The sequence below is a fragment of the Poecile atricapillus genome, chromosome Z (assembly GCF_030490865.1).
Source record: "Poecile atricapillus isolate bPoeAtr1 chromosome Z, bPoeAtr1.hap1, whole genome shotgun sequence".
In the NCBI taxonomy this organism is placed as follows: Eukaryota; Metazoa; Chordata; class Aves; order Passeriformes; family Paridae; genus Poecile; species Poecile atricapillus.
In genome coordinates, this window is record NC_081289.1 from 32,303,499 (window position 1) to 32,331,334 (window position 27,836).

At 39.5% G+C, this 27,836-nt stretch overlaps 1 protein-coding gene across 2 annotated transcripts; it reads right to left on the reverse strand.

Annotated features, from left to right (window-relative positions):
- Positions 1-457: 457 nt before the first annotated feature.
- LOC131593042 (diphosphoinositol polyphosphate phosphohydrolase NUDT4B) lies at positions 458-27,234 on the reverse strand. 2 transcript variants are annotated; one of them, XM_058865209.1, is made up of 5 exons: positions 26,820-27,234; positions 13,314-13,424; positions 7,447-7,491; positions 4,893-4,980; positions 458-3,844 (listed from the first exon to the last, which is right to left on the reverse strand). In XM_058865209.1, the coding sequence occupies exons 1-5, from the start codon at positions 26,916-26,918 to the stop codon at positions 3,642-3,644; spliced, it is 546 nt and encodes a 181-aa protein (XP_058721192.1). In that variant the 5' UTR covers positions 26,919-27,234; the 3' UTR covers positions 458-3,641. The 2 variants fall into 2 exon arrangements, with proteins under 2 accessions (XP_058721192.1, XP_058721193.1); XM_058865210.1 differs by having other exon boundaries at positions 4,893-4,977; positions 26,820-27,228.
- Positions 27,235-27,836: the final 602 nt, after the last annotated feature.

Here is a 27,836-nt window from a genome sequence, read left to right on the forward strand (position 1 = left end):
AGGAGCTGCTTACCATCCTAACAGCGTGGAAGAATGCTGGTTCAAAAATCAAGGTAAGGAGAAGGTAGGTCTGCAGCAGCAGACTGAGCACTGGCACCAGTTTTCATGTTGGGACAGGCATTGGACATGTGTGCTAAGGGTAGAGGGGAGTGTCATGACAAGGCAACAAATAGGAAACATTACTTAAATGTAGTTTAGTGGGGGTTGAAGCCTTTCACACAACCATTTCTGGTGCAGTATTTGCAATGGAATGACTACATCATCCACAGGACTAATTTAGATTTTATTCTGGTATTTCTCAAATATAAAAAGTCAAAATTCTTACATCAATCTTTAAAGAAAATCCATGCAAGCAGGTCAAAATGTTTACAACTTAATTCCCTTCCCACCCCCCCTTCCTTTCAGTTTTCACTTCACAAATCATGCTGGTAAGTAAACCAAGTGTCTGCCCCTCATGTTTCTTTTCACAGCACATTGTTAACAGAACAATGCTAGGCTAAGTCAGGGGTGCAGTAAGCACCAAAATAAGATTTTTCACTTGAACAGCCTCTCTGCAATACCTCAGGATTTCTTGTGTTTAAAAGCACATCAATTTTGCTTAATTCTGGCTCCATGAGATTTTAAACTTTAAGGCTCTTTTTCTTTGATACCACCATACTGTAACTCATGAGAATCTCAAAACCTATCAGCTAGGAAAAGCAGCAGTACAAACTAGACTCTGACAATTGCAGATGACAATCTGTCTCTTCCCATTGTCCTCTGGAGAACCAAATCTGGATACATTGTACAGAATTTTTGGCATGAGAAAAATCCCAGTTTGCTTTGTTTGAAATAGGTTTGGCTCATCGAACTAGAGATTCATGGAAAAACAAAATGCTTCTAACATTAAAATTGATAGGTAGTAGAAAAAATTGTAGCCTTCGTATTCCCATTTTTACGACTCTTGCTGTTGGAGTTTAGTGTCAGGTTTCATTAGTACTGAAGCCACACTGCTGCCCCTTTACTACAGTTTTTCTCTGTAGCAAAACTGAAGTGTCTTCAGTTTACAGCTGCAATACACTAAACATTTCTTTTTGAAAGGGAGTCAAAGCAATAGAGCTTCATTCTGAAGGTTGCATAGAGACTGAAGAGATTTATACAACAAATGCCGTTAAAAAAAAAAAAAAAAAAATCTGTCTGGCACTACTGAACAGCTCAAATGTGTGTGACCAAAAATATTTATAGGCAATCAACTCTGAATTTGTTAGCAACAGCAATACTGTACATTTTACATTGTTATCAAATACATAATTCAAGAGTTACAAAATAAGATCATGCATTACCACTAAATTTCATACAAGCTTGGATTGATTTCATTCCAAGAATCTGAAATGGAGACAGCGTTTTGTTTTTTTTTTTAAATGAATAAAAACTCAAGTCTGGATTCTGTTTTAGCTTTCATGGATTTGATATAATCTTGTTACAAGAAAACCTATACAAGTTTGCTCAATTTAAATGTTAAAGTAACTACTGAACAAAAACAGTGAGCATTAAAGTGATCAAAACAGGGAGCTACATGATTCATTCTTTTAAAGGCAGCTTTGGAGCCAGAGGTACCCTTCCACACCATGAGTATGATTTTAACAAAGATCAGACATTCATTGTGCTCAAACTCACCTTCTCCTGTTTCACCAGGCAGAAGAGTTTAAAGTAGTGAGCTGAGCAAACAGTGTCCCAGTCTGGACCAGGTTCAGTGTCAAATAGGTGTACCCATGTGTGCACAACTGAAAGAGCAGTGCTCCTTCCTTCCCTCCCACCTCACAGCTGAAAGGATGGGTAAGTTGTTGGCAATACTTTCACCTTTACATGCACCTGAACACTTGTGTGTTCTTTACAGTTCTGGAGGTGACCTGGACTAGGAGCTAAGAGGGATGGAAAGCAGTGTCCTACCCACTGTTTCAGAGGTCTTCAGCTTTGTGGCTCACACCTCTTCTCAGTAGTATTTATGCCTCTTCAAAGAGAGCAGCATTAAGATATCAGATCATCTGTCTCCCTACTCTCACTGCATTTACATATGGCACAAGATTGTTTTTCTCAGAGTAACTTGTGGCAACATTTTTTTCCCTAAAAAAGTGTAACAGCACAAAAAAATTCATAGCAGCATTTTACACAATTTGTGTTAAAAAAGTAGAAGTTAACCATTTGTGTATTGAGTAACAAAAGGTTTAAATTACATTTATTTTCCATTTTACACTCACTATTTACTAGTTGGACTATTTACAAAGGTTCAAATGTTGTATAAGAGAATGAGCTTTTCCCAGAATAAACTTCACACGTGAGGTAGTAGTCTACCTCAACCTGTTTTGGCTGGATATAAAGGAGGTACAGGTGGGTTTAGATCCTAGAAAAAATACAGAAGTAGGATGTTCATGTGAATTAGATTGTGTTCTTGTAGAAGAAACCATGCACACACACACATACAGAGAGAGTAATCCTATGGTAAAAACTTTAAGACCAACAGTAGATTTAGTTTTCATCTTCTTGAATGAAAAGCAGGAAAAAGAATTAGAACAGGGAGGTTGTAAGCTGTACCTCATTTATTCCAACTACATTTTTACCAAGAGGCCAGCTTTTATTTGAAGAAGCTAAAATAATTGATGTTAAAACAGTAGAACTGAAGGGTTTAAGAATTAACTTAAAATTGGGGGTTTCAGCACTCTTTCTAATATGACCAAGGAGTATTATTTCTGTACTGGTGTAGTAGGTACCAAGACTCTTGTTCCAAGCACTGGAGGCAGCACTACTGGCTCCTGCAGGGCAAGGCACCTCAGCACATGCTTGCTAATGGACACCTCTGCAACCTAAGGGTGCCCGTGGTTAAGCCTTACTTTCCTCCAAACATTTTTAAATTGCAACACACTGCAGGAACAAAACACTTACAAGGTTAAAAGGGAAAAAAAAAAAAAAAGAGGAAGAAGGATCTACAATGCTTTTCACACAAATCTTCTGACAGTTCACCAGTTGACCAAGTGATGAAACAGAAGTCTAGTGGATAGTTTTGGTAGCTGCAAGACAAAGTTATTGTTCTTGCCCTAGTTATATGTTACATGAAGATTGCATAGGACAAGGCAACCTTTTGGATAATTGAGGCAAGCAGTGTTGGTATCCTTTGCTCTTGACAGGCTGAATGTGGTTTAGTGCTTTATTGTAGTCACCCTTGTGCATCTCTGCCTTCAACACATCCATTTAACCCAAACACTGCCAGCTTAAGGTCTTAGCACTTTCATCTGTGGATACCAAGTAAGAGTTTAGTATAAGACTATTTGCTCAAGCTTTAACTACTGACAAAAACTCACAAGTTTTAAATAAGCTGAACACCACTGAGATGCATATTTTATTTTAGCAGATATGGAAATTTATAAATTTATATAGTCAAGTTTTTTTTTTTTAATGGCCTATTAAGGCATCTTTAAAAACTCCCTATATGGCTTTGGTTTGCTGAAATACTACTTTACATTGTTAAAAGAAAAACATGTTCAAATAAATTTGACATTATGACACAGTCACATATTTCACTTAGAACTGACAGTTATACAGATGCCTACATGTGATCACAGATGTCTCCTGTTGTGATGACACGGATAAAAAGGTAATCCAAATGTTTATCTCACAGTAGAGGGCAACCCAGAAGTCTGTGCAGAAGTGACATATAAGGAGTTATTGTCTGGAAGAGGGGGAACCACAGAGTTTCCATTAGTGGGTGAACAGCTCAGTTTCAGTTTTTCCAAGTATTCTGCATGAACAGGCTTGTGACACTGAAGGACCTTGATGGCATCTTCTACTTTAAACCATTCTCTTTTCCTTCCTGAATGAGTACAATCCAGAAGAAAGAACAGAGTTATAAAATTTTAACCGCACTACTGGTTGCTATCTAGATACTCACTTTTTCCTCAGTTCTTTGGAAGTTGAAGTTGCAGGCAAAAGAGTGAACGAAAAGACCTTGAAAGAACTGATCAATGCAAGAGATTCACTCAAGCTTACTGAAGTGCAATTCATAATAAATCCTTTCAGATAACTCTCTAGGAGCAGATACTGCACAGAAACTCATGTGACTCTTTATATACTCCAAAAGCCACATCTGGTCATTAGAGGAAAGTGTGATGTTATATAAGTAACTTGGTACTGCCATCCTAGATTGTCATGCCTACCAAAAAAACAATCTTTAGACTGAACATGCATGCATGAAGAATGGCTTGGTCTGATTTCAAAAGCCATGTTCCATACTCAAAATCTCCATATGCATCCATATATGCAGTTACCTTGGGTTAGCTGTATGTTTTCAAGAATAATATACCTTGTATCAGACATGTTTATATAAGTTTCAAGACTTTACTAAGATCAGCTTAAGATCATCTTTCTTTTACAAATCAGTCCTTTAAAATTCAAAGTCTCTGAAAATAAATATAGACAAGGTCAATGCTAGTATTGTTAAAAATCTAATTAATTATATTTTTCACTTGGTTCTACAGCATTACAAGTACTGTGCTTGAACATATATAAACCATTGTTTAAGATCAAGGACACTTTCAGAAACACCTTGGAATATCAGACAGTAAAACATTCTACTTTTTATGGAAAAAACAAATTGGCAGTATAGTATTTGACCTTTAAAAAGTTCCAGTGTATATTCTGTCATAATATTATATTATGTAGAGTATTCTAAGAATAAAAGCAACACTACATTGGAAGTGACCCTAGATATGTGTGTATTGAAGTGTGCAAAAACAGCATCCCTTGACTTTTCCTAGAACAGAATTAGTATTCTCCCTGAATTATATAAATCGCTTCAGAAAAATGAAAAGTTTGTTTAAAACATTTTTAAGTGAGCACATAAGGACAGAGAATTAACTTACCTATATTAACCGAATCCTCCCAGTCTTCCAGTATTTCTGTCACAGTAAGAACATAAACATACGTCCTATGCTTCCGATCCTGGTTCTGCTTGAATATTAGAAGTACAAGTTTAAATTCTCATCTAAATAACTTACAGACCTACCACAACTACAAGATTAGAAACTGCTTACCTCTAAAGGATAGTTGCCAGCAAGCCTGGCCTTTATTTTCACTAAACAAACATCTATACTGATGAGACCCAAAATTATAGAAAAGCAAAAGTTTTATTTGAAACAGCTGTTCTCTTTTACTAGACTAAAAAAACTGAACTAAAGCAAAGACAGTATAAACAATGCAGAAGATTGTGAAGTTCTGACCAAAGTGTGTTCTTGGTCATCCAGCTAAATATTAGCAGTTGTCCACTAATACTGCCCTAAATAAATACTAGTAACTTATCTTTTACATGTTATTAATTACCACAGTACACCACATCTGCTAAAACTGTTTCCACAAACCATTTCCTGGATGAAAGGTCATTTAAAAAACCCAAACACTTTTTGCAAGATGGAAATATTGCATCATGTGGCTGTGTCATCTACACAATGGCAATAAACGGCAATAAAGTTTCACTCTGTGAAAGAGGCAAATTAAATAGCCTATGCTTGCAATCATGACAAATGGAAAAATCATTGCCATCTGCTCATTCAGCAGGTTTGCCACGATGGCAGCACTCACCACCTGTTTAGAAGGCATGTCTTTTGCACAAGGCAGGTTAAACACAGAATCTGACAGAGGCATCTGCTCAGGGCAAGGCTGCAGCCAGTCCACACGAGGCTGGCATAGACATTATTCCTGCTACTCCAAAGCAGGCTAGTGGCAGTGTTTGAGGTGCTACCCAACCAGTCAGACCATTCTTCCCCTTGGAGAAGAACTGAACTCCTAACAAAACCAGGACCATCTACAATTACAAGTATATTAAGAACTAAGAGATGTTATGGCCTTGTGCCAATAACCTCTCCTACTTTGTTTCACTACAAGGTTAATACCGTTTTGAACTGTTGTGCTTTACTAGGAAATAAAAATTCTCCAGGAGTTCTTTGTCAGTATCACCATTAAACAGGATACATATATTTATAACACATATCCTTTCTGGCTGTATTTCTAGAACAAGAGGACTCAGCAGCAGAATTTTTTTCCATCTTCTCTTAGTTCCACCCCCAGTGGCCCCCTCAATGGTACTAACAGTTTTTGGGGGCCTGTTTATAAACAAAAGTAGGGCCTTGTTTTAAGTTAGAAGTAACCTAGAAAAGTGACAACACCAATTCTTCTCTCTTTTGGTCTAGCTGGTGTAAATGGCTTCAGAAGAACATATACCTGAATTACCAGTGAATTATCATGCTTTGCAGCCCCTGTCTTAAGCCAGCAGCATAAGTATCCTGGGATTTTTGGTCTGAGCTGGGAAATGGGGAATACTTTTGTAGACTGGCCAGTAGAATTAAAACACAACCAAGTTGTTAATGTGTAGGACCATCCATACACATGCTAGTTCTACTCAAACCCAAAATATATCAGAAAAATGTGCGTAGTACTAACTACAAAGCTTCAGGTGCTACAGGAGCTTCTCTAATGAATTGTGTCATGGCTTGCATACTTCACACAATGGGACACATGACAGGAAATCCCCGTCAGGAATCCACTATAAAAGCTGGGTGAAGATTTGTACCTGAGAATAAGGGACTTCCACTTAATATACAGCACAACAGAGAAACACTGGATGTATTAGGAGCTGAAAACTATTAAAACTACAGCCTGCTCCTGTCTAGAACCTGAGCAGAAATGGGCAACACCAAGACTAAAATGGAGTTCTAGCTAGCACGTGTCCTCGTGCTGTCAGTAGTTCAGAGTCTGATGTTTATGCTATCAAATAGATGTTTTGAACTACATAGTTTGCTAAAGGTTGGATTTATCTGTTATCCAAAGCTTTGGCTTTTTTTTAACGAATCAAAGCCATAATGAGAATTCATATCCAGACTCATCAATTTACATGTATGAAAGTTGACAAACTACTTCAGCAAATTCTAACCAGGAAGGAAATGTCAAAAGAGTGCCTCAAGAAAGGTTGGTGTAATGTTTCAGAACTCTATGAATGGTTTGGTTTTTAGGGAATTTTTAATTTTTTTTTAATTTTTTTTTTTTTACATCTAGGTATTGTCCAAGTACTAATTTAATCTTTCCAGTAAAGGTCCAAAATGACCTGAGATTAGCTCAGCTGGTGAGAGCCTGGTGCTGGATAACACCATGGTGATGGGTTTGATCCCTGTACAAGACATTCACTTAAAAGTTGGACTTGGTGGGTCCCTTCCAACTGAGAATATTCTGTGAAACTGGTATAAGTACTTCGAACTCTTCCTATTCAACTCTTTACACATCACCTAAAGTCCTGTCTAATGTAGCAGATCCAGTAACTCTGCAAAATTATAGGTAGGTAATACTTTTGAACTTAAGTCTCATGTTGCAGCTTATCAGTTCTCACAAACAAACCATTGCTTTTAGAACTTAAAGGAAATAGCTCACCTCAAATATCCCAAGTAGTCTGCCTAGCTTTCCCTTTACTCCAGCCTATAAAGAAAACAGGAAAAAGTGTTAGCATTTGGTATTAATTTAAAAAAATATAAAGTATCTGTATCATCATCCTACATTAGCATACTCTTCCTTATTAGGGTTATTTAAGTAAGTTTTAACTTAAGCTTTAATTAGATAGTGCTGCACTAATTTTGGAGATTTTAGACTATAAGTATTAGAGTACAAAAGCTTGTTCTAATGAGTGGATCAAAGAACCCAGAAATCTTTCAATTCCATCCAGACCCAAATACTTGATCACTTACCACATCTATAGTGTACTGTATTTTATTAAATAGATAAATCATACCCAATACTGAAATAATCCAGGAAAATAGAAAAGAGAATTTCAAGTAGTATTATAATTAATCTAAAGAAGCAGTCATTGAAACTCCTGTGCTATTTTACACAGAAAATTAAGTAAAAGTTTTCAAAATACAGTAAGAAGTTAAACTGTAGGTTGCATGGATCTTGCAGCATAATGACTTCATGTGTGCTGGTTTTCATATCAAAGTAGCTTTTGGCATGTAATATAAACCCCAAATTTATATTCCCAATTCTCTGCAGTTCTGAACTCTTTTTCTAGCTAGTACAATTACAAAAGGCTTTCAATTCAGAGTTCTACTCCAGTATTTTAAAATAATCCCTGCATCAGCCCATGCTTTGTGATTTTTATCAATTCAGATAAGGTGGTCTTTACTTTCAACTAAGACTGTAAGGTTTGCTTTTCCAAAAGTAATATATAGTGCCTCTTCCAAGGGACATTTTTTACAATCTTCCATTAATTCTTAACAAAACTCAGTCCATATGACTGATACATAAAGGCATATGTTGCCTACTGGCAGACAAAGCCATGTTTAGATTGTTTTTGTCTTGTTGTATAACCAATATTTAAAATAGGGCTTCTTAGTGCCAAGATGACATTTTCTGATTTTCTGTCTTTGCTTCTAGCCTTAGCCAAAGACAGTTATTGATGTCTTATGTCTTTATATAAAGGACCATATGGATCCTCATTACATTTTAATAAGTAACTCTGACAAATAACTGGGCAGGCTTTAGCAATAAGTCTAATCAAAGTCTTACAAGTGAATGTTTTCTGTGACTTTTTAAAGAAAGCAGATGGCTGGTGTTATTTATTAAGCCATTTTGGTGAAGGAAGCCCAATCACAGCCTGTGCAAAATCATCAAGGCATTTTGCTTATCTAGAGCAAGAGCTAGAGCAAAAGTTAATGCAAAACTACACACAATATTCTGTGTGTCTGCTGTGATGACCAAGATACCTGTTAGAGCTCATAAAGCCAAAATACAAATGGACCTGATAGATAAGTAATTAAGCAGCATATTAATTAGGAAAGTGACAGGCCCTTATTTTGGGCTGAAAGAGTAAGCTATGCCACAACAGGCACTAAAGATTGCTTGTGCTTTGCACTGGGTAATGAAAAAGCACTTATTCACAAAAAAACAGCATGCTGAAGAAATGTTTAAGTTTTCCTGATCAGTCTTAATTTCCTCAGCATTACAGTATCACTTCAAGTGGGAGGTTGACAACTAACTAATATTTAACATGCAGCAAAATCACCACTACCAGCTAGGTTTACTGATACTGAATAGCTTTCACAGAGTTTTGTCAACTTATTGGTATCCCATAGTCACAATGTGAATTTATCAATGTTACTCTAAGTGGAATTTACTTAACAGTTTCTCTTTTCTCCCTCCAAGCAATCAATGTTTTAAACAAATACACTTAGTTGAGTAATTCTGAATGAAACTATTAGAAGCACTCCATTACATCAAGTGTAAAAACTCCCCAAAGCTTGAAGTGAAGCTTTGGTGCAACCAGATGTTGCTACATAGATGCGATTGCTATAACTGATGTCTAATTATTCTCTACTCAAATATATATTTTTCCAAAATGCAGCATCATGCCTGCAGACAATAGTGTATTCTGAAAACCTCCACACTCAAAAGTGTAAAAAGGAACTAATTCAAAGTCTTGTGATTTTTCCCTGAATATAATATTCAGCTGAATAATCTTCATAGTTGAAAAAGTACCTTGAATTTGACAGTGATCTTTTAAGTGCTTTTACTAACAAGAACATTTCCTTCAAGTTCTTTCTGTAATGTAGTTCAAAATGTGTCTAATTTAAGTGCTAGAGGACCAAGAAATACTTCAGCTTTATCCCCAGAACATCATAAAAGTTCCTCCTTTTCCAATGGTAAGCTTCTAATCCAGTGCACTTGTTAAATTCTAGACTTTGAAACATTTTGCCTCTCATAAAAACATACTTTTTCCTTTGGCTTTTAGGTAGCCATGGCTGTTAAAATATGGTTCTTCAAGTAAACAGAATCCTATAGGCTTCTGTAAGTGTAAGGCCATCTAAAGTTTCAGAGAAAAGCCTGGAAAAACTCCAGTTTTCTTCTGACAGACAAGCTGTTGAATGAAGTGCTATACTTCCCCAGAACAGTTCTCTAAGGAAGTCTGAGTACTATGCAAATAGGACCTCAGATCTGAATCTTATGCATATATTTTAGCATTAGTCTAAATCCAGCCACAAGTGAGGAAACTATCCACTTCATCCCACAACCAGTCTGGCCTGGAGGTCATTCCTGTTCACAGATGTGGAGGTACTGCAGTCTCAGATGAGCGCCAGACTCGCCTGTTTCCTGTAGATGGAGCAAGAGAGTCATGCTGCAGTTGAATTTCTAAGCTAACACTCTACTAGGGCAGAAAGTTATCGAAGATCTGAGAGATTTGAGTTATTTTTAACTCTAGCATCTGTAAGTTAGTATTGTAGCCATTTTAATGGCTATGCTCCTGAAAGGGATGGTGGCAAGACTACTCCTGCCCCATATTTTTGCATAATTCTATAAAATGAAATGTTTGTCTACATCTGCCTAATCTTTCAGCTGAGAGTGTGCTTTATTACTTTATTTTTGCAGTGTCTAATTCTAGTCTGTAGCACCTAATTATTTTTCAAATATTAAATGCCCATTGGTGCTAATTTCTCTATTTCCCGAGAGAAGTCTTAATTGATATTACTGCCATTTTCACAGTTGCAGCAAATTTATCTTCAGGATCACCTCACTTCTCAGGAACTATAGCCACACAGGGCTAGGAGAGATTGCATATTTTCTCACAGATCTTTCAATACACTACTAAGACAAACCAAGCAAGAATCTCTTTTTTGTAAGACGGAGCAAGAAAAGGGAGGGGTTCAGTCAAGTTCACAGAAGATTTCCATTTACAAGGCTGGGCATCATTGGCTTGCCAGTCGTTTGTGTCATTTTTCTTTGAACAGTGCATGTGCAAGCAATTTATTTTCATCTTTCATGCAACTAAAGACAAAGCTCCAAATTCATTAATGGAGTAGCTCCTCATTTAGATGAGGTTCAATACCCTTCTGGGACTGCTACTTCCAAGTTTGTAAAAGTTTATTGTATCTAAATAATTAAGGTAACTGTCAATTTCCTGTAACTGTGAAGTGTCAGACAGCCTTAAATGAAACACTAAATATTCAGTAGCTGTAAAAACCCATATCACTAACATGAAAAAAACTGAAGAATTAAAAAAACCCTGGAGGCATATACACAGGCAGACTATGAAACAACTGCCATGTGCCCACATCTGATTACAGAGATGTTTTGAGTTGTAAAACAATGAGTCTAAATACACTACTACTGCTGTAGAAGTGAGGATATTTAAAGCCAGTGGGCTAGCAACACTTCTACCACTAATGAAGGCCATTATAATTCCCACCACTAATTTATCCATTTTAATAAATTATTAGTTTGTGCATGACCCAATACTGAAGGAACACATTTCAAATCAGCACCACTGTGCTTTCTTTGAAGTTTATTCATTCACAAAACTCTTAACAGTTCACTGTACTGTAACCAGCTTGCCAGGTGACCTTAGGATAAAAATAGAAAGGACATCCACCTTTAGAAAGGTCAGTATGAATTTCCATGGCTCAAACCCCTAAATACCACTCTTTTCTTTAAAAGTGGCACTTGGTGATCTCATGCAAGCATATAAGACGTAGCTGGTAGCTGAAGAATATTTTACTTTAAGACATGAGCTTTCAAGTCTGATCAGCTATACAAGCTATCATACCCCAGAAATTCTGAGGGAGTAGAACAAGTGTAACCAAATTAGTTTTGCTTATTAAAGCCCCATGTCTGTGAAAACTCTTCATGCATTTGCAAGCACAGCTCAAAGCTGAACATGGCTGGAATTTTATACTCCAAAACATCATAAAAAGCATAGTCCCTTCAAGATCATCCATTCTTTACCACCAAAGAAAAAACCCCAACCATGTGACTACAGTTTAGTCAGCTCTAATTTAACATGGAGATGAGACACTACTATCCCTTATCTTGGACTGTACCTTAAGTCAGATCAGCAATTAAAATTACCAGTGTGTGTTCCTAAGAACACTGAGGAGAGGACTGTGCTTTTTAGTCCTTCCCATGAACTCGTGACAGTGGGAAGACAAGACTTTCCCTAGAGGTGTTACTACTGCTTGGAAGCCTAAATCTTTGCTGAGTCATTGCTAGAATCCAAACTCTTTGTTCCTTTCAAATGGACTGTACCCTGTGGCTGAGTACATCTTGTGTAGGTCAAAATGGGCTCCTGCAGCAAGACTGAACTCAGTCTGGAACACCTTTGATTCAGGGAGGCTTATTCATTCTCAAACCTTGCTGCAGGATGGCTGCTGAGGGCAGTGAATAGTGAACTAGTCTGTTCCCCAAGTAAAATGGGAGAAGGGTCACTGAATCACAGTTCACAGATGATCTCATTTTGACACTGAATAGCAGACACTGTTTGGTGCAAGTCACACCTACATTAAGTTCCTAAGCCTCAACACCACAACAGAACCAGTCTTAAGGGTAAGCAGGATAAATCACCAAATAGCATGGCTAATAGAAAAAAAAGCGTTACACATACTAATCAGCAACAATTTTAGTGTGTTTTGGGAATAGCAAAATAGGATGAGAAAGCTTTTTAAGTCTAGTAGAAATCCCTGTACTTCACGCACTCATCAGAATGCATCCAGTTTATGAAGAATCTCATACCTTGTACTTGAAAGTATGATATTTTGATTTTTCTTTGGTTTAGACATGGCTGTTAGATATTAAAGAAACACTTAATATTTTTGACAATTTCCCTAGGAAAAATAAATGGCAAATGAAACCCCACAATTCTGAATTTGGAATTTAAGTATTGTAGTATAGGAAAACTGCATGAATTCATCATGACTTAAAGCTCTGTTTTGCCTAGTCATAGGGCAGAGATAGAAAGGCAGACTATAACCATAGTGCTTTCTTTATAGATAAGCAGCCTTAAATGTATGAATTCTCAACAGCTCAGCTAGATCAGTTTCTAATCTGTTTAGTTTGGAATGTCCTCAAAGGTCTGTTGATTTCTTGTTCTTATGCAGTAACATGTTAATGGTTAGTTTACCTTCACTCTGTTCTAGAAGAGCTGCAAGTCAAACATTTTCTTCACAAACACAGCAATGTTACACTACTATAATATGTCATTTGGCATAAAGTAACAGTTTTACTTCCAGTACTTGTTTGTAAAGGCAGACAGAAACTAGCTATGAAAGGAAAGAGTGCTGTGAAGAAGCTAAGTTAATTAGTTCACCTCACCACACTACACCCCAGTTCTAACGCACAGAACTGCAGTTCTTTGAATTCCATAACCACAAAGGTCTCAGTCAAACAGTGGATAAAGGAGGCATTCCCCTCTTCCTCCTTGGTTCCCATCTGAAGACAACAGCAGCAAAGATCAACTATTTTTTACTTTGTTTTGTTACCTCTTCATACACCTCTCTCACGGCTGCTCCCCCTGGCTCTTCTTCTGGTTCCATTCCTCCACCTGGTACAATCCACTGATCTGGATATCGGCTACTGCTTACCAACAGCACCTATAAATAATTGCAAGTGACTTTTAAAATACAGCTCACAAGTCAGGAATCTCACTACTATCTGCTTTTTCATCAATGCACTTATTCACCGAGCCAGATGGATGATAGACTTTAGAAAAAAACAGGCAAGCAGGAGTTGGAAAAAGAGAACAACAGTTAACATCCAATCTTTTTTATAAAACTAAGTCAAGACAATGTCATTGCAGTCTCTTTGTACAAATGCTTTCATTGGATGCTTAGACACAATGTGGAAAATACAGAATAATGTGCACAGGAGTGAAGGCAAACAACAAAAATCTAACAACAATATTTTCCAGAACTAAGGCTTCAAATTGTATAGATGGCAAAGTGTGAAAATTAAGGCATTTTCTTCACAGAAGATAAACTAGTCTAATTTTTAGTCAGAAACATTCTTCTTTTTAGTTATCAGTGTTATGTTAGCATGACATGCTTACACTATTGCATAACTAAAATGCAGGGAGAGTACTTCATTGGCCCTTGTCCAATTTGGTTCCTTTTAAACATTTACATAAGAGGAAAAATAACAACACATTGAATTTGATTTCTAAATTTAACATTTTTTCCCAAGACACCTTAATTACACTTAATTTGACTCTCAGCTGGTTCTGTCATTGATATACACCAACTTAAAATCCCCTGTCTATAGGGCCTGTCCTTCATAATATTCAGAGCAGAGATGTCTACCTGTCCAACTATGATACCTTGTATTTAGAGCAATTTTGCAGTAGAAGTTTATGAAAATAAGACCTTGATTCAAGATCACTTGGCAATAGGCAGTTTAACTTATATTTGAGACATGTCCCAGTTACTAAGACATGCTCAGTCATCTGTGTAGTAAAAGGCTTCCTATTCTAGGCAATACTTACATAAACCCTACCCTGAAGTCAAAGGACAACTGTGGGGAGTAAAAGGGCAGGGTCAGTGCTCAAATCTTGAAAAGCAATCAAAAGACTAGAACAAGAACCTCAAGTCTAAAGGTTATAGTTTTAACTGGTGCCAGACATCTGAAGTGACAGCCCCAGCCCTCACCTTTATGGACTTCAAACTTACCCCCGGTTGGGTTAAGTGGGGAAATGGCTCTCTGATGACAGCAACAGGGAAATGATTACACTTATACTATGCCCCTTTGGCATTCATGGAAATAGGCTGTGGGTTCACCTACAGGAACTGGGAGTGTAATTCAGATGACTGCATACTTTGTGAATGTAACAATATGTGTGCATACTGAAGTGCACCTAGAAGAGCCTTATCTGACAAATACTGTTGCAATGCTTCTCTCATGTGCAGTCAAGATTAGTACAGTGGAGACTCCTTTATGGTAAGACTAATTTCCCCAAAGTTTTTTCCTATGCTAAGTAAAGAATACAGCAGAGACATCTTTTAGTACAGAAGCATTGTTAGCATCTGATTGAAATGTTCACGTTTTCAGTCAACTCAAGTATTTTATTCAGCTATCTAAAAACCTAAAAATAGTCAGCAAAAGCAATAAATTTAGACACAAGTGCATCTCAATCTTTACAGACAAAAGTTTTGGTTTTCTAGGATCCTTTGACATTAATAGGAGATTCACAGACTCTACACAGCACTACTAAAAGTAATTTTAGAAAATATTTTTGAACACTTAGGTGGAGCACCTATATCACTACAAAGAACCACTTTAAGCAGTGCTTAGAGCGGTTATAAAAATCAAGTTAGGAATTCACTTCTGAGTTCCAGATATAAGCATTAAACATCTTTTTCTGCTGCTGAAGCTAGCACTCAATCCAGTCATGTGAAAGCTAGCAACAATAATGAACAAAAGGATGATTACCGTTAAATCATTCCCATCAAGGTTGAACAATTTAAAATCAGCATTCATTGCTTAGTTAAGGCTAAGCATAAAACTCTTAATTACTACTAAGGGATAAATCAGGTTGCTCATTCTGGCAGTGCAGTGTAAAGCCAGGACTTTTTTATGCTTTTATATATAATAGTTGACTATTGCTAATCTGATCAATAGACTATTAAGCTGGGCTTGTACATATATTAGCTTTAAATTACCCTTTTAAAAAGCAGAAACAAATACATCTAGCAAGTAATCAACATTAAAATACATTAACTCTTGTAGATAGGCTTTACGGCTATGTATACAATAAACTCCCAAACATTACAGCCTGGGAATTCATTTTAGCAACTACCCAAACAAACAGCCACTAACCCTGTAACTGAAGCATTTTCTCAAACATCTTTCCCTCTATGCTTTATTCTCCTATGATCCTACTGCTTTCACAGTCTGAATCCAAGGCATCACACTAAGTTATATCTCTGAGATCCTCAGATGCATAATTTTTTTCCCAATTAACACATGAAGCCACATGGTCACGAAGCATCCATCCTGGGGTAATGCTATCAAAACCATACTTGGTGTTAATCAGAATCAACAAACAAGACCTGATAGCTAGGAGTTGCAGGATTGCGTATTAGGGCTGAAAAGCATTCCACAGATGTTTTCAGCCATAGCATCAAGCAGTCTTCCATGTTTTTGTTTTTTGTATGTTGTTTTGTATTCCATGTAGTTTTGAGGTGTTTTCATCTGTAAGTGGCTAGAAGATACATTCTCCAGTACCTAAATGATAAGGCTGAAAATATAAATGTCATTTAACTGTGAAGACACCAAAAAGCTGTGCTTGGTTGACACTACACTCACATGCCAAGAGAGGTGCAAAAATCAGCAGCAAAAATGCAGCAATTCACCTACCCTTAACAGAAGATAATGAAACTAGGAGAAATGTGATCTAGACTGTCTGGACATCCAGTCTTTTCTGAGGAGGCTCATGGTCAAGCAGATTACAATAGTCTACTGGAAAAGAAAAGACTGCAGAATCTCACACACCTGTATTTTTTTCTGGCTTACACACACCAAATTTTACACCATAACCCCATTAGGCTGGGAAGAAAAACAGCAAAAGTACGTCCTATGCAAAGAAGTCTGTGTCCTGTATCCCCAAATGCAGAGAAAGGAATAAGATTTGAGTTGTACTACTTGCTAGCAATCACTGCCTTTCCTATGTCTCTGACTAAAAGACTTAGATAGCTCTTGTACAAAAAAGGTAGAGAGTACTGCAGTGAAATCTGCTTGTCTAGTTATATAGCTAAGTTTATCTTAGACTAAGGTAAAGATACCATAATGCTGCCAAGTGAAGAAGTGAAGCTGCAAAGTTCAGCTAAGAGGAAACAAAAGAAAAATCCTTCCATTAAGTGTTACCAGCCAAGTCGCACCTCACTTCCAAGTCCAGGAATAGCAATGACCTTTGAGTGTAGTGAGGAGGAGAAACTGCTAGCCAGCCTGCTTGTAATAAGCACCTATCAATACGTGTAACAATAATACGGTTAACCAAAAAGATTATTACAGGGCAGGTGGCATCATGAGACTTGCTCACTATAAATGCTAAGCTTGCAGACAAACAACTGAAAATTTCTAAAGATGCTGAAGTTTTGGCCTCTTGAGTGTTCTCAGGTCAAAACCACTCATGAAACAGTAGCCATTTATTCCAGAAGACCAAAATGGCAACAGCTCAGAGTAATACGAATTACAGCCCCAAGCTATTAATCTTGTTATTTTTTTTCATATTAAGCACTAGAGAATTAGAAAATGTTTTAAGTTTATATAAAATATTGTTTTCCATCTTTTTTAACTGAAGGACATTATACCTTACCAAAAGAATTTACATACAAAAGCAAGAATAAAGTTTAAATTAGCTAGAGCAAACCCCCTCAGCTGGATTCTTTAGACTTCAAAACAAAGCCATCCCTAACTTGAAGGAAAAACAGTTGTAAATATGCCATTCTGATTTCACAAAAATTATTTGTCATCAGATGACTTTAAGTTCTCTGTTCCCAGACTAATCCCATCTATTCTTGTTTTCCCCGCTGCCATTTTCTCCCCTCTCATCACTCCCACTACTCCAGCAGCTTTGTCCAACTTGGATGCTTGAATTACCTGATGGAGATAGCAAAGTCCACCCCTCTTTACAGCCAAGCTAGCAGTTAAAAGAAGCAATATCCTAGAGAAAAGGGATCAACCCCTCACTCCCAAAAGAGTGCTGAGCATGTGTGACTCAGCTGCAAAGAACACCACGGTTGCTCAGGTATACTGCTCGGAAGCCAGGTGCATGCAAGACAAAGGATTTGGCTCCCAAACTCTACTAACACGAGTACACACAAATAATTTCAGAAGATTTAAACTGATCAGAGCGTAGAAAAGATCATTAAGGCATTAAAATGTACCTCTCAGATACAAAACAGTGTCAAATGCTGTTAAATGTACTGGATATTTTCATAGGCTTCAGAAACATTTAGAGAATAAAAAGTCTAAGTCTACTTTGAGAAAAAAGACAGGACCCATTCTGATGGAGGTGAATGTAATACAGTTTAACACACTCAATATGGAAACTCAGCCTACATGGTTGGTCTGCTAAAGTTACAAGCACCCTAAAGAGTCAGAAAGACAGCTTAATCCTAATACAGTCAAAAGGGTCAGGCAAGCCCTATGATTTGTTTAAAAACAGCCACAAACAGATGCTCAGGGAAGAATACAAACAGTAAGTGTTTTATTATTCCTTAACACTTTCAACTTCCAATTGTTTTCAGCTCAGGAGCATCCTTAAGAGCACTAGGGAACAAATTTGAATGCTGCAACACTATTGAGAATCAAGGAAAAGCATCTCTTACAAACACTGGATCATATTTGCAGAATTAACTGTATAATTTTTTAGGCAAAAGCACACATCTCATCTTAGAATATGTCAGCCTGCTACTGTACTTAAGAGCTTTCCTTTATCTAACACTTTTTTTTTCTATTTTAAGAATCACTCTCATCCTAGTAGTTCTGAAACAGTTTCTCAGCTCCCCTATAGGTTAATGTGGTATCCTTGTCCTAGAATGCCATTGCCTTTTTTTTGGACTGCAGAAGGTTGGAAAATTAAGCTCCATACCTTGCCATAGCAATACTACGCAGGCAGCATTTAGTAAGGAACATTTGCTTTCCTGAAACGATTCTCAGTAGAGTGACTGTTTATAGTCCTCATTTGTTACTGCAATAATTTCCAAAATTACTTTCTTTTTTAAACACGGAGAAATAACATGCACAAAGTTAGTAAAGTAGTAACAAAACCTTAGGATCAGACTTGACAGCATTTTAAGAATTAATTAAAGTCAAGGCTGCAACACCTTTACCTTCCCCCTAACACTGGGATAATGAGTTCAGGAAGGTGATCTGGATGAAAGCAAATTCCCCATGAGCTTAGTGTCCAGCCTGCACACACAGCACCCATCAGGACATGGCCATTCAAGGGCAGCGCTGCACAAGCTGGGGCAGAAAGGTACCACCGCAACCTCCCCGTTTCACAGCAGCCTATACCAACTCAAGAACCTCCAGCCAAGCACTTTAAAGACAATAGACTGAAAAGCAGTCCCCAGCTATGACAGAGGTTAAAGAGATGATTTAGCCTCACTGTTCAGTGAGGAGCTGGCACAACAGCAGAGGAATGGTTAACTAGCAGTACAATGCTCATTAATTTCAGCACAAATCTTGAATGCATCTCAGAAAACTGGGTTCTGTCGACACAATATATTAAAGTCTGAAATATCCTCCCAACTTTAAGATCACTTTTCAAAGCAGCAACACAGCACTTGGATATCAGTCAATGCTACTTTACCCCCATTCTGAAGATGAATGGTAAAGAAATATGGATAAAACTTTATAATACTTCAAAATTAGATCTGGAAACTATTTTTCCTTTGAGACCTTCTGACTTTAAGGCTATATGGTAATAAGGAGAGATGCATCAGACTTTTTCAGAAGTTTTGCTTTTGACTTGCAATTACAGCTATAATATTTTATAAATTTTATTTCACATTAAATTCAAACATTTGGCTAACATGTTATAGTGATACAAAATTTGAGTGTCTTCCTCTGGCTATTTAAAACACTTCATTCTGTTCTTCGGCTAAAGTGTTCATATCAGGAATATAACAGCACTGTACTACTATGGCATGACAATCAGAGCACATTTTCTCACATAAAGTGACTCAAGTCACCTGTAGCATTTTATCTTCCCCCAAAGCTTTAGCACGCTTTAGAGAAACAGATGTTAAGGTGTCACAGGATGATGAACGGTGCAGATCTTGCACTCAGACATATGACAAAAGTAGATTCCTGGCTGGAAAAAAAAAAACCAAACCTGCAAACAAACAAGAAACTTCCCATAAGTGCCTACAAAAGAAGTTTTACTTCTCACGCTGGGCCAGTTCTCCAACCCACTTCACATCACAACCTCCTTCCGTCATGCTTGCTAATGCAGACCAAGGGAGAAACCACAACTTCAGGTAGCAGGGGAAGAGCAAAATTAATATTGCTGCCCATTTCTTTTTAACTTGAAACCTCAGCCTAATCTCAAGCAGAGCTAGGCTTTACTGGTTACTCAGCAACATAATCTGTTTGACTAAGGGATCAGCTTCCAAGCACTTGTCAGAAACAGGAGCTCCAAGCCTTTGAGGGCTGCTCAGCCACAGGTAAAGATTTGCCAAGGTTATTTCTTGACAAGTACCGGTTACCTTGTAGTCTTTTCCATCTTTGAGATAGATCTTTGAAGACAAAAAAAGTATTTACATTTGTAGGACTGCTTCACACAAGGGCTTAAGCACTAAGTCAAAAAGGCACTGAATTAAAGCAAGCTTTTCAAGAGTTCTACAAACAAGACTGGAAAAATATACACATCAACCTATGGTCTGTGACCTCACATATCTATAAGAGATGTTTAAAAACAGCTATGTCTACAAACCCTAGCTGGAGATAAGAACACACATATGTGTGTATGTATATAGGTATATATATATATCTAGCTAAAATATTAATACATTTCTGAAGAAGTCTACCATTATGCTGTTTCACAGTAGCTTGGGAGTTTTGAGCACCACTGAGTTAACTGAAGCAATTCAATTAGAAACTTTGCCACCAGTTTAAATCCCAAGTAAACTTAGGATGGTGCAAGTAAGCTAAAAAGAGTATTTTTTTCAAGTATCTTAGCACAAATATAACTAGTTAAAAAAGACAGCGTGTTCTAAACAGGGCAAAAAGTGCTTTGTTATAGGACATCTTAGCTTGATGTTATACAACCCTACAGTCGTATTTCCTTCTCCCCTCAGCCCACTTTGAGCAACTATCAACCCCATTAAACAAATCCGTATGGTAAAGAAAAGTAATACCATAGGTATGGGGAAAAAAATATTTAATGTTTCAAAATAAAAAAAAAAACACCTCACAGTTGACTGATGTCAGTATCTGAAGACTTATGAATGAAAACTGAAGATTTCTGCCATGGTGAACAGCTGAATTCCCACAGCCTCACTAAACCTGCAGGCTTCCACTGTTGACAAGTAGTTGGAATTTGTCAGAAAATATTCCAGCATGAAAACAAGGTGCATATGTCATGCCTGTAGAAAACTGCTTTTCTGTGGACATAATAAACACCAGTGTCTTGTATCCAGAGTTGGTTACCTGACATAAATCCTACCACAACAACCTAACATTCAATTTTTCTTAATACTAACACGAGCTTTAACCCCACATAAACCTGCAGGGATACACTAGAAGCAAACACTGCCTCTGTAGATACATCATTAAGAGCCATTTTGGAAGCTGCTTATAGGTCTTGATTTTTCAAGCTATACCTTTTCTACAACATGCAGAACATAGATTCATAGAATGGTTTGGGGTGAAAGGGACCTTAAAAGATCATCTGGTAGTTCCAGCACCCCCAACACAGGCAGGAACACCTTCCACTAGACCAGATTGCTCATCCAACCTAGCTGATAATGTCCAAATGTCAAGAAAATGCTGAGGAAAAGCTAAGGCAGCAATTATCCCATGTTAATTACTCTTCCTGTCCATTAGGAGGGCAGGGACATGAAACAGAAAAAAATAAAAGCCACAGTGTGCTTCAAAGTCCATAGTGAAATGTGTATTCTCTGGCATTTGAAATATGCTTATATTCTATCAGACCGTCATAACACATGGTAGGTAACCCATACCACTATGGAGCCCCTGCCAGCCTTAAATAACACGCCATGGTCATAGCCCAAGTTATCTGAATGCACACATTATTTGTGTGTTTACACCTGAGAGCCCTACACTGAAGGATAATGAAACCAAATGAAAAATTCCATGTCAAGTATGGAATGTTTTTCATGACTGTGCAAGTTTATTTACAGTAATTCCTAGAACACCTCATTTTGCCAGGGTAGCCAGGTGATACTTCTGGGCCCCGGTTTTATAGATCAGGTTGCATAACAAAAGATCTTTCTGGCTTTCAGATCATTTAGACCAACGCATCTAAAAATAACATTTTGCATTTTCCTTCAATAAAACTATTGCTAATATGAAGCAAAAGCTGTATAAAACTGAGGAGCACTATTTTTTTTTTTTTAATGATGAAACTGTGACCACTGTAACAAGACTTAAGAAACCCCCACTTTATCTTGGCATTCTACAAGCAAATAAATAGTTATTAAATCAGACCAAAAAGGAGCTATAAGACTAGGAGCTTATAATTTTTAACTCAAGAATAAGATAGTTGACACACAAGTGTATGGCCTGCTACAGAGGGGGGGGAACAAAAAATAAATCTACATATCCTGTAGGTGTGTAGCAATACGTTTGCTGTATTGCTCACTACTGTCTCAATATTAAAAAAATCTCCCATCTGTTTGCATCTCATGTACAAGGCTGAACAACAAAGACAGAATTAAAAATTTAAAAGCTTGAAGCCTTTTTTTGCATATGAAACTATTTTAGGTCTGCCACTAGCAACTGCTGGCTGAACACTAAAGTACGGCTTTCAGTACCATATTTGATTACATAAAGCACTGTTACAGATGCCAAAGTAATTAGAATGCACTCAAAGTTTATATTCAAGATACTTAAAAATAACTGCTCATTTATTTGTATAAGATGTAGTTGATGGAAAAAAAATTAAATTAGGTTTTAAAATTATTTCAGTTACTCAAATTGGTACAAAATTTATGTTTATTACTATTTGCTCTTGCTGCTTCAAAGGCGTGCCTTGTTCTCTGCACTGAAAAGTAAGAATTTCCTTGCCTACCCTCTGCCCAGCCCCTAAGACAGGAGGATTTTTATGTAAAACTACTATTTGCAGAACACTGAATGCATAAACAATTCCAACCTGTGGAAGCAGTCGGTCCTCACCGTACCAAGAGGTTTCTCCTGCAGGCTTATTCTAAAGCTGCCATCCACTCCTAGTTGCTCAAGAGAAACTTGCATTTCAAATCCACCAGCCCATCCCTGCCTGCTGAATACCATCAGCTTTTTTGCACACACCTACCAGCTTCTTGTTTGTTCAAAGCAAAAAGGCTGCACCCCCTCCACGCAGTGCATGCCCACATAGGCTTGCTTCATTTTCTTAATGGGATTTCTCCCTGCAATTACTGGTTAATTTCCTTAACAAACGAAAGGAACCAGCACTTAAGCTCATATCCAGCCATCTTGCTGCCTCTTCAGCCTAAATGACAGCACTGAGACTAAAACAGGCAACACTTTAATGACAACAGTCTAAGGGACCAACTGCTTTAACACTCAAACCCCAAAGCTACTGGGCACCTTACTTAGCTGTTTGGGCTTCCTCCTTTTTAAAGGATTTTTCTTTTAAAATCATATACTATGACAGCATAAACCAAAATGGACTATACAGCACTAAATTGTTCTGTGTGGAGGCACTAGAAGATGAAGAAACATGGATTTTCACAGTGGTGCAGCTGAACAATCATCAGTCATCTTGGGTACCTGCTTTCAGCTGCAATATCAGCTCTCACAGCAGCAGCTTTTGACGGGTTGCAGGACTGCAGGGAAGCCCAGTTTGTGGCCTGTAACACTCAAGAGAACTGACTCAACACTTTTAAGCCTGGCAACAAGGACTGGCAAGTCTGGCAGTAAGTCTAATTGGACTGGGTGCTGTAGCTGGGAAGTAGGAGTTTGGCATCTGTATTTCAAACCGCATACAGGAACCACCAGGTTGAATTTTGCCTCAGCAGTATCCTACAGCACACCTATGTTTCAAATTGAGAAACAAAGAAGCAAACTGAAACCCAATGTAAATAGTTGTGTAATAGTATTAAAATAAATGGATGTATAATGAAATGTAAGGGATGGGTCTTTTTCTATTGACATGTTACTTCACTGCACATAAAACTCAGCTGTAACATCAACAAGGCTACAAAGGTAGCATAAGAAGTGCAGTGTGGTTAAGAAGTCGACCAGGAAGCCATAACAAGCAGACTTTGCTAGATGAACAACAGAGATACAAAATGTTTTAGTGACTTGCCCAATTTTTGTCAATGGGTACAAAAAGCTGTTACTGAAAATGCCCAAGTCTTTAGTTGAGAGGCAGTGTCCAGAAGTCATGATATCGACAGGGGACATCACATGAAGTTGCAGAAGAAGGATCACCTTCAAGTAAGAACACTGCTGTGGATTTCTGGTACAAGCTGAGAGTTCATGAAGTGGCAACAAGTTAAGAGATATAGATATCACCAGTAAACGCAAGATGACTACACAACAGCTTTACAATCACAATAGAAATGGGTCTTGTTACATCTTTTCTAGTATAGCTAGAAAGAAGTGTTAGTAACCTTTTACACAGCACAGCATGACCCCATCTAAAGCAACCACAAGTGTCACCCCACATTAAAAAATACATTCACCAAACAGAAGGAGATGCAAGACCTACCATGCTGAACAAAAGAGAAAACTGTTGTTAAGAGAAGATGATTAAAGACTTCAAGTTCATAAGAAATGCTAAGAAAGGAATGACTGCTGTTTAGATATGTCAGAAAGCTAAGTGCAAGAAAGAAGGAAAAAAAAAGCTTAAGCTCAGCTATAACAGGCTAGGGACTAGCCTTCTGGATAGTCAGAATGGAAGTAGAAAAAAAAAAGGTTAATCCTAAGATTTGTATCACAAGATTGTAAGAAATACTCATTTCTCCAGATAGAACCTAATCAGATAAAAAGTAGAACAAATTTAGTCTTGTAGACAGTATTAAAAAAACAAAAAAAAAAAAAAAGTTGAGATTTGGATTTCTTGATTTTAAGACTCCTAAAAAGAAAAGTATTGCTAAAAATGTTATTCAGTAGTTGGTTCTATTTTCTCGACTCCAATGTCAAGCAACTCTTTGCTTATCCTATAAGTCAAAATAACTATGAAAACTACTCTATCCTGTAGTTATCCTCCACCCCCACCTCCCAACATCTTCTCCAGGAGTCTCCTGTTTCCTTCTCCAGTCATTCAAGTACCACACCCTCATGCTCCTTCCCTGCAGAAGTTACCCTACACTTAAACACCCTGGAGATGTAGCTTGGCTGAAAATTGATGCTGCAATCTCTAGAGACTTAGAAAAGAAACATGAAGACATTCACATGGAGTAGAACAACACAGAAACTACCAGGACAAGAGTGTTCAAGAAGACAGAGGCAAGCCTCAAATACCTACTTTGGGGAACATAGCAGGTGATTGAAGTTAATCACAAACAACAGTCAGGCATTAAACTTCTAAAGAATAGATTCTGATACAGAAGAAACTGACACTTGGGAAACAGCTCCTAAACAAGTTCAAGCTGTTAGCACTGCTTTTCTGGAAATAATTTGTCAGAAAACAATTTTAACTGTTTCCACACGCATAATCTATGTCCTAAATCTGATCTGATGTTTTCCCACTCATTTCATCCTCAAATATGTCTACCTGCATCATCTCAGCAATACAGGTACTCCATCCAGAATACCACAAAGGACTGCAGTGCAATAATGGTCAGTACCCTTACTCTTATATAGCCCAGTGAAGCTGCTACTATCACCCTTAGCCTCAAAGGATATTATTACACAAAAACAATATTCTGAAGCAGCCAGTGATCTCATTGGATGCAAGACTGAAAGAGAATGAAAAGAAGTTGTACCAGGAAATGAAGAATGAATGGAAATCACTGACAAAGGTGACCCTAACAATGAATTTCGAACTACAGTTGGTGCAAAAAGCCATAACAGTGGCTCAGGTGTTCAAACCACATATAAGACTAAGCTGGAGTAGCATCCAAAACTAAATATTAAAGTCACATAAGTGGTGAAGTATGTTGGAGTGTCAGAGACCGTGAAAAGCTATAACCCAAGAAAAAAGCTGTAACAAGACCTTGCAAGATTTCTGCTGGGTGCCTTCCTCTTTTATACTAGGAAACACTCGTCAGCATGACCCCAAGGCTATATTTATGCCACACAGGAAATAATTTTTTTGCTTAAACCCAAGTGCCTGTATTTTGAGATCAGGCCTCTTCCCACCGAATTATATTTACTTCGTAGATGTTCAAGGAAGACATTCGCTGTACTGACAGCTTGGGAAGGGTACCAGCATCTTCCAACTTACAGAAAAAGGCAGGAAAAACCCCCACACACTAACCTTTATAGTAATTTCATGACTATTAAACAAGAAAATAAAAACACAAATCGCAAAAGGGTATGTTTCCAGCCCGAGACCATCTACAAAGGCATTGTGCAATGAAGCCATCAGTCGAGCTCCCAGATAACGGGCAGTGCCATTGACCTTGGCTCGGAACACGGGACAACTTTGTTGCCACCTCCCGACTCTGCTGCAATATAAAATTTCGGGTGAGCGCTGCCCGCTACAACAACTCTCCCTCTCCCGTGCTCGTTCACAAAATATTTCTAAGCCCCATTTTGCTCCCTCTGTGGGAAAACCAGGTGTCCCAAGCACAGGCTGTTTTTTTATCGCCCAAGCGGGGCAGGAGATTCTCCTGCAGGGTGACACACCAGCCCTGCCTTCCACGCGCCATTATACATTAACCGGTTTTCCGCGTGTTACGGGCACACAGGAGATAAGCCTGGAGTTCCAGTCGGTGTCCTGGCCCATCCCGCCCCGCCCTGAGAGCCGAGTCTCCCTCTCGCTCCTCTCCGCCGAGGGGCGCCGGGGCCGCGCACAAAGGCGGCGCCGCGCACGTGGGCGCGCACCCCGCCGCCCCAAGATGGTGGGCGAGAGGCGCGCCCGCCCCGCCCCCGGCACCGCTCGGACCGGCACAGCCCGGGGGCCGCCCGCCACCGGCTCCGGCCGGCCGGCACCCGCGCGGCCCCGCCGTGCCGCCTCTGCCGGCTCTCGGGGCGGCGGGAGCCCCGGCGCGGCTGTGCGCACTGGGGGTGTCCCCCGGGAGGCGCCCGTGCCCCGCGGCCAGACAAAGGGATGCGGCAGCGGCGGGGCCGGCGGAACGGGAACCTCGGCCGGGCCGAGCGCGGCGCCTCCCGCCCCACGTGCTCGGCGGGCTCACCTCGTCCTCCCGCTCGCTGCGGAAGCACAGGCACGCCGCCCGTTTCTTGTAGCCCTCCCGGTCGTACGTCCGCGTCTGGTTCGGCTTGAATTTCATCATAGAGGCGGTGACACGCCGGCTGCCCCCGGCCGCCGCTGCCGCCGCCACGGCTCCTCTCTGTGAGCGCCGCCGCCGCGCCCCTGGGACACCGGCGCGGGGCCCCCGCTCGGGAGCGGAGCCGGAGGAAGGCCAGTCCCCGCCGCTGTCACAACAGCGCCGCGCCGCCTCTGCCGCTGGTGCCGCCGCCCCGGGAGTTGCGCCGCGCCATGGAGGCTCTCCCGGCGCCCCGAGCCGCCGCCGCCCGCCCGCGGCGGCCGCCCCTGCGCCCCCACTATTTAACCGTAAGGCGCATTCCTGCGCCCGCCGCGCCGCTCCGCGCAGGCGCCGGGCGGGGCGGGGCCGCGGGGGGGCGGGAGGTGCCGGGTGCGGCGGGCGCGAGCAGCGGCGCGGGGTGGGAGCTGTGTGGGAGCTCTGTGGGTCCGGGACGGCCGGCGGGGCCGCGGAGGCGCCGCTCCAGGGCCGCTGGGCCGGAGCCCGGAGCCGATGCGGGGCACGGGAGGGCTGCGGTCCGTGCCGGCAGCCGCCGTGGCACCGAGCCCGGCGTAGGTGTGCGAGGCGGAGCGGCTTTCCCCGCGCGGTGCGTGGGGTATGCACATGGCACGAGTGCCGTAATAAGACAGTAGCTTTGGCAGTGTAAGTTAACCCCGTTTTGAAACAACTTGTTTTTGGAAGACACGCTCTATTCAGGCTGGTGTGCGGGCGGATCACGCTGGTTTTGCTTCGTTTGTGTTGCATTATTTGCGAGCTAAGGGTAGACAAAAGGCCTTGACAATGCTGCCAGTAGGCTGGGCAGAAGTCTACTAGCTCCTAAAAAAAATAATATACTTTTATTATCATCTGACCGTTGTCATAAAAAACCCCTAAGCACTCAAAAAACCCATCCCAAAGCAAAACAAGAAAATGCTACTCCTTTCAATG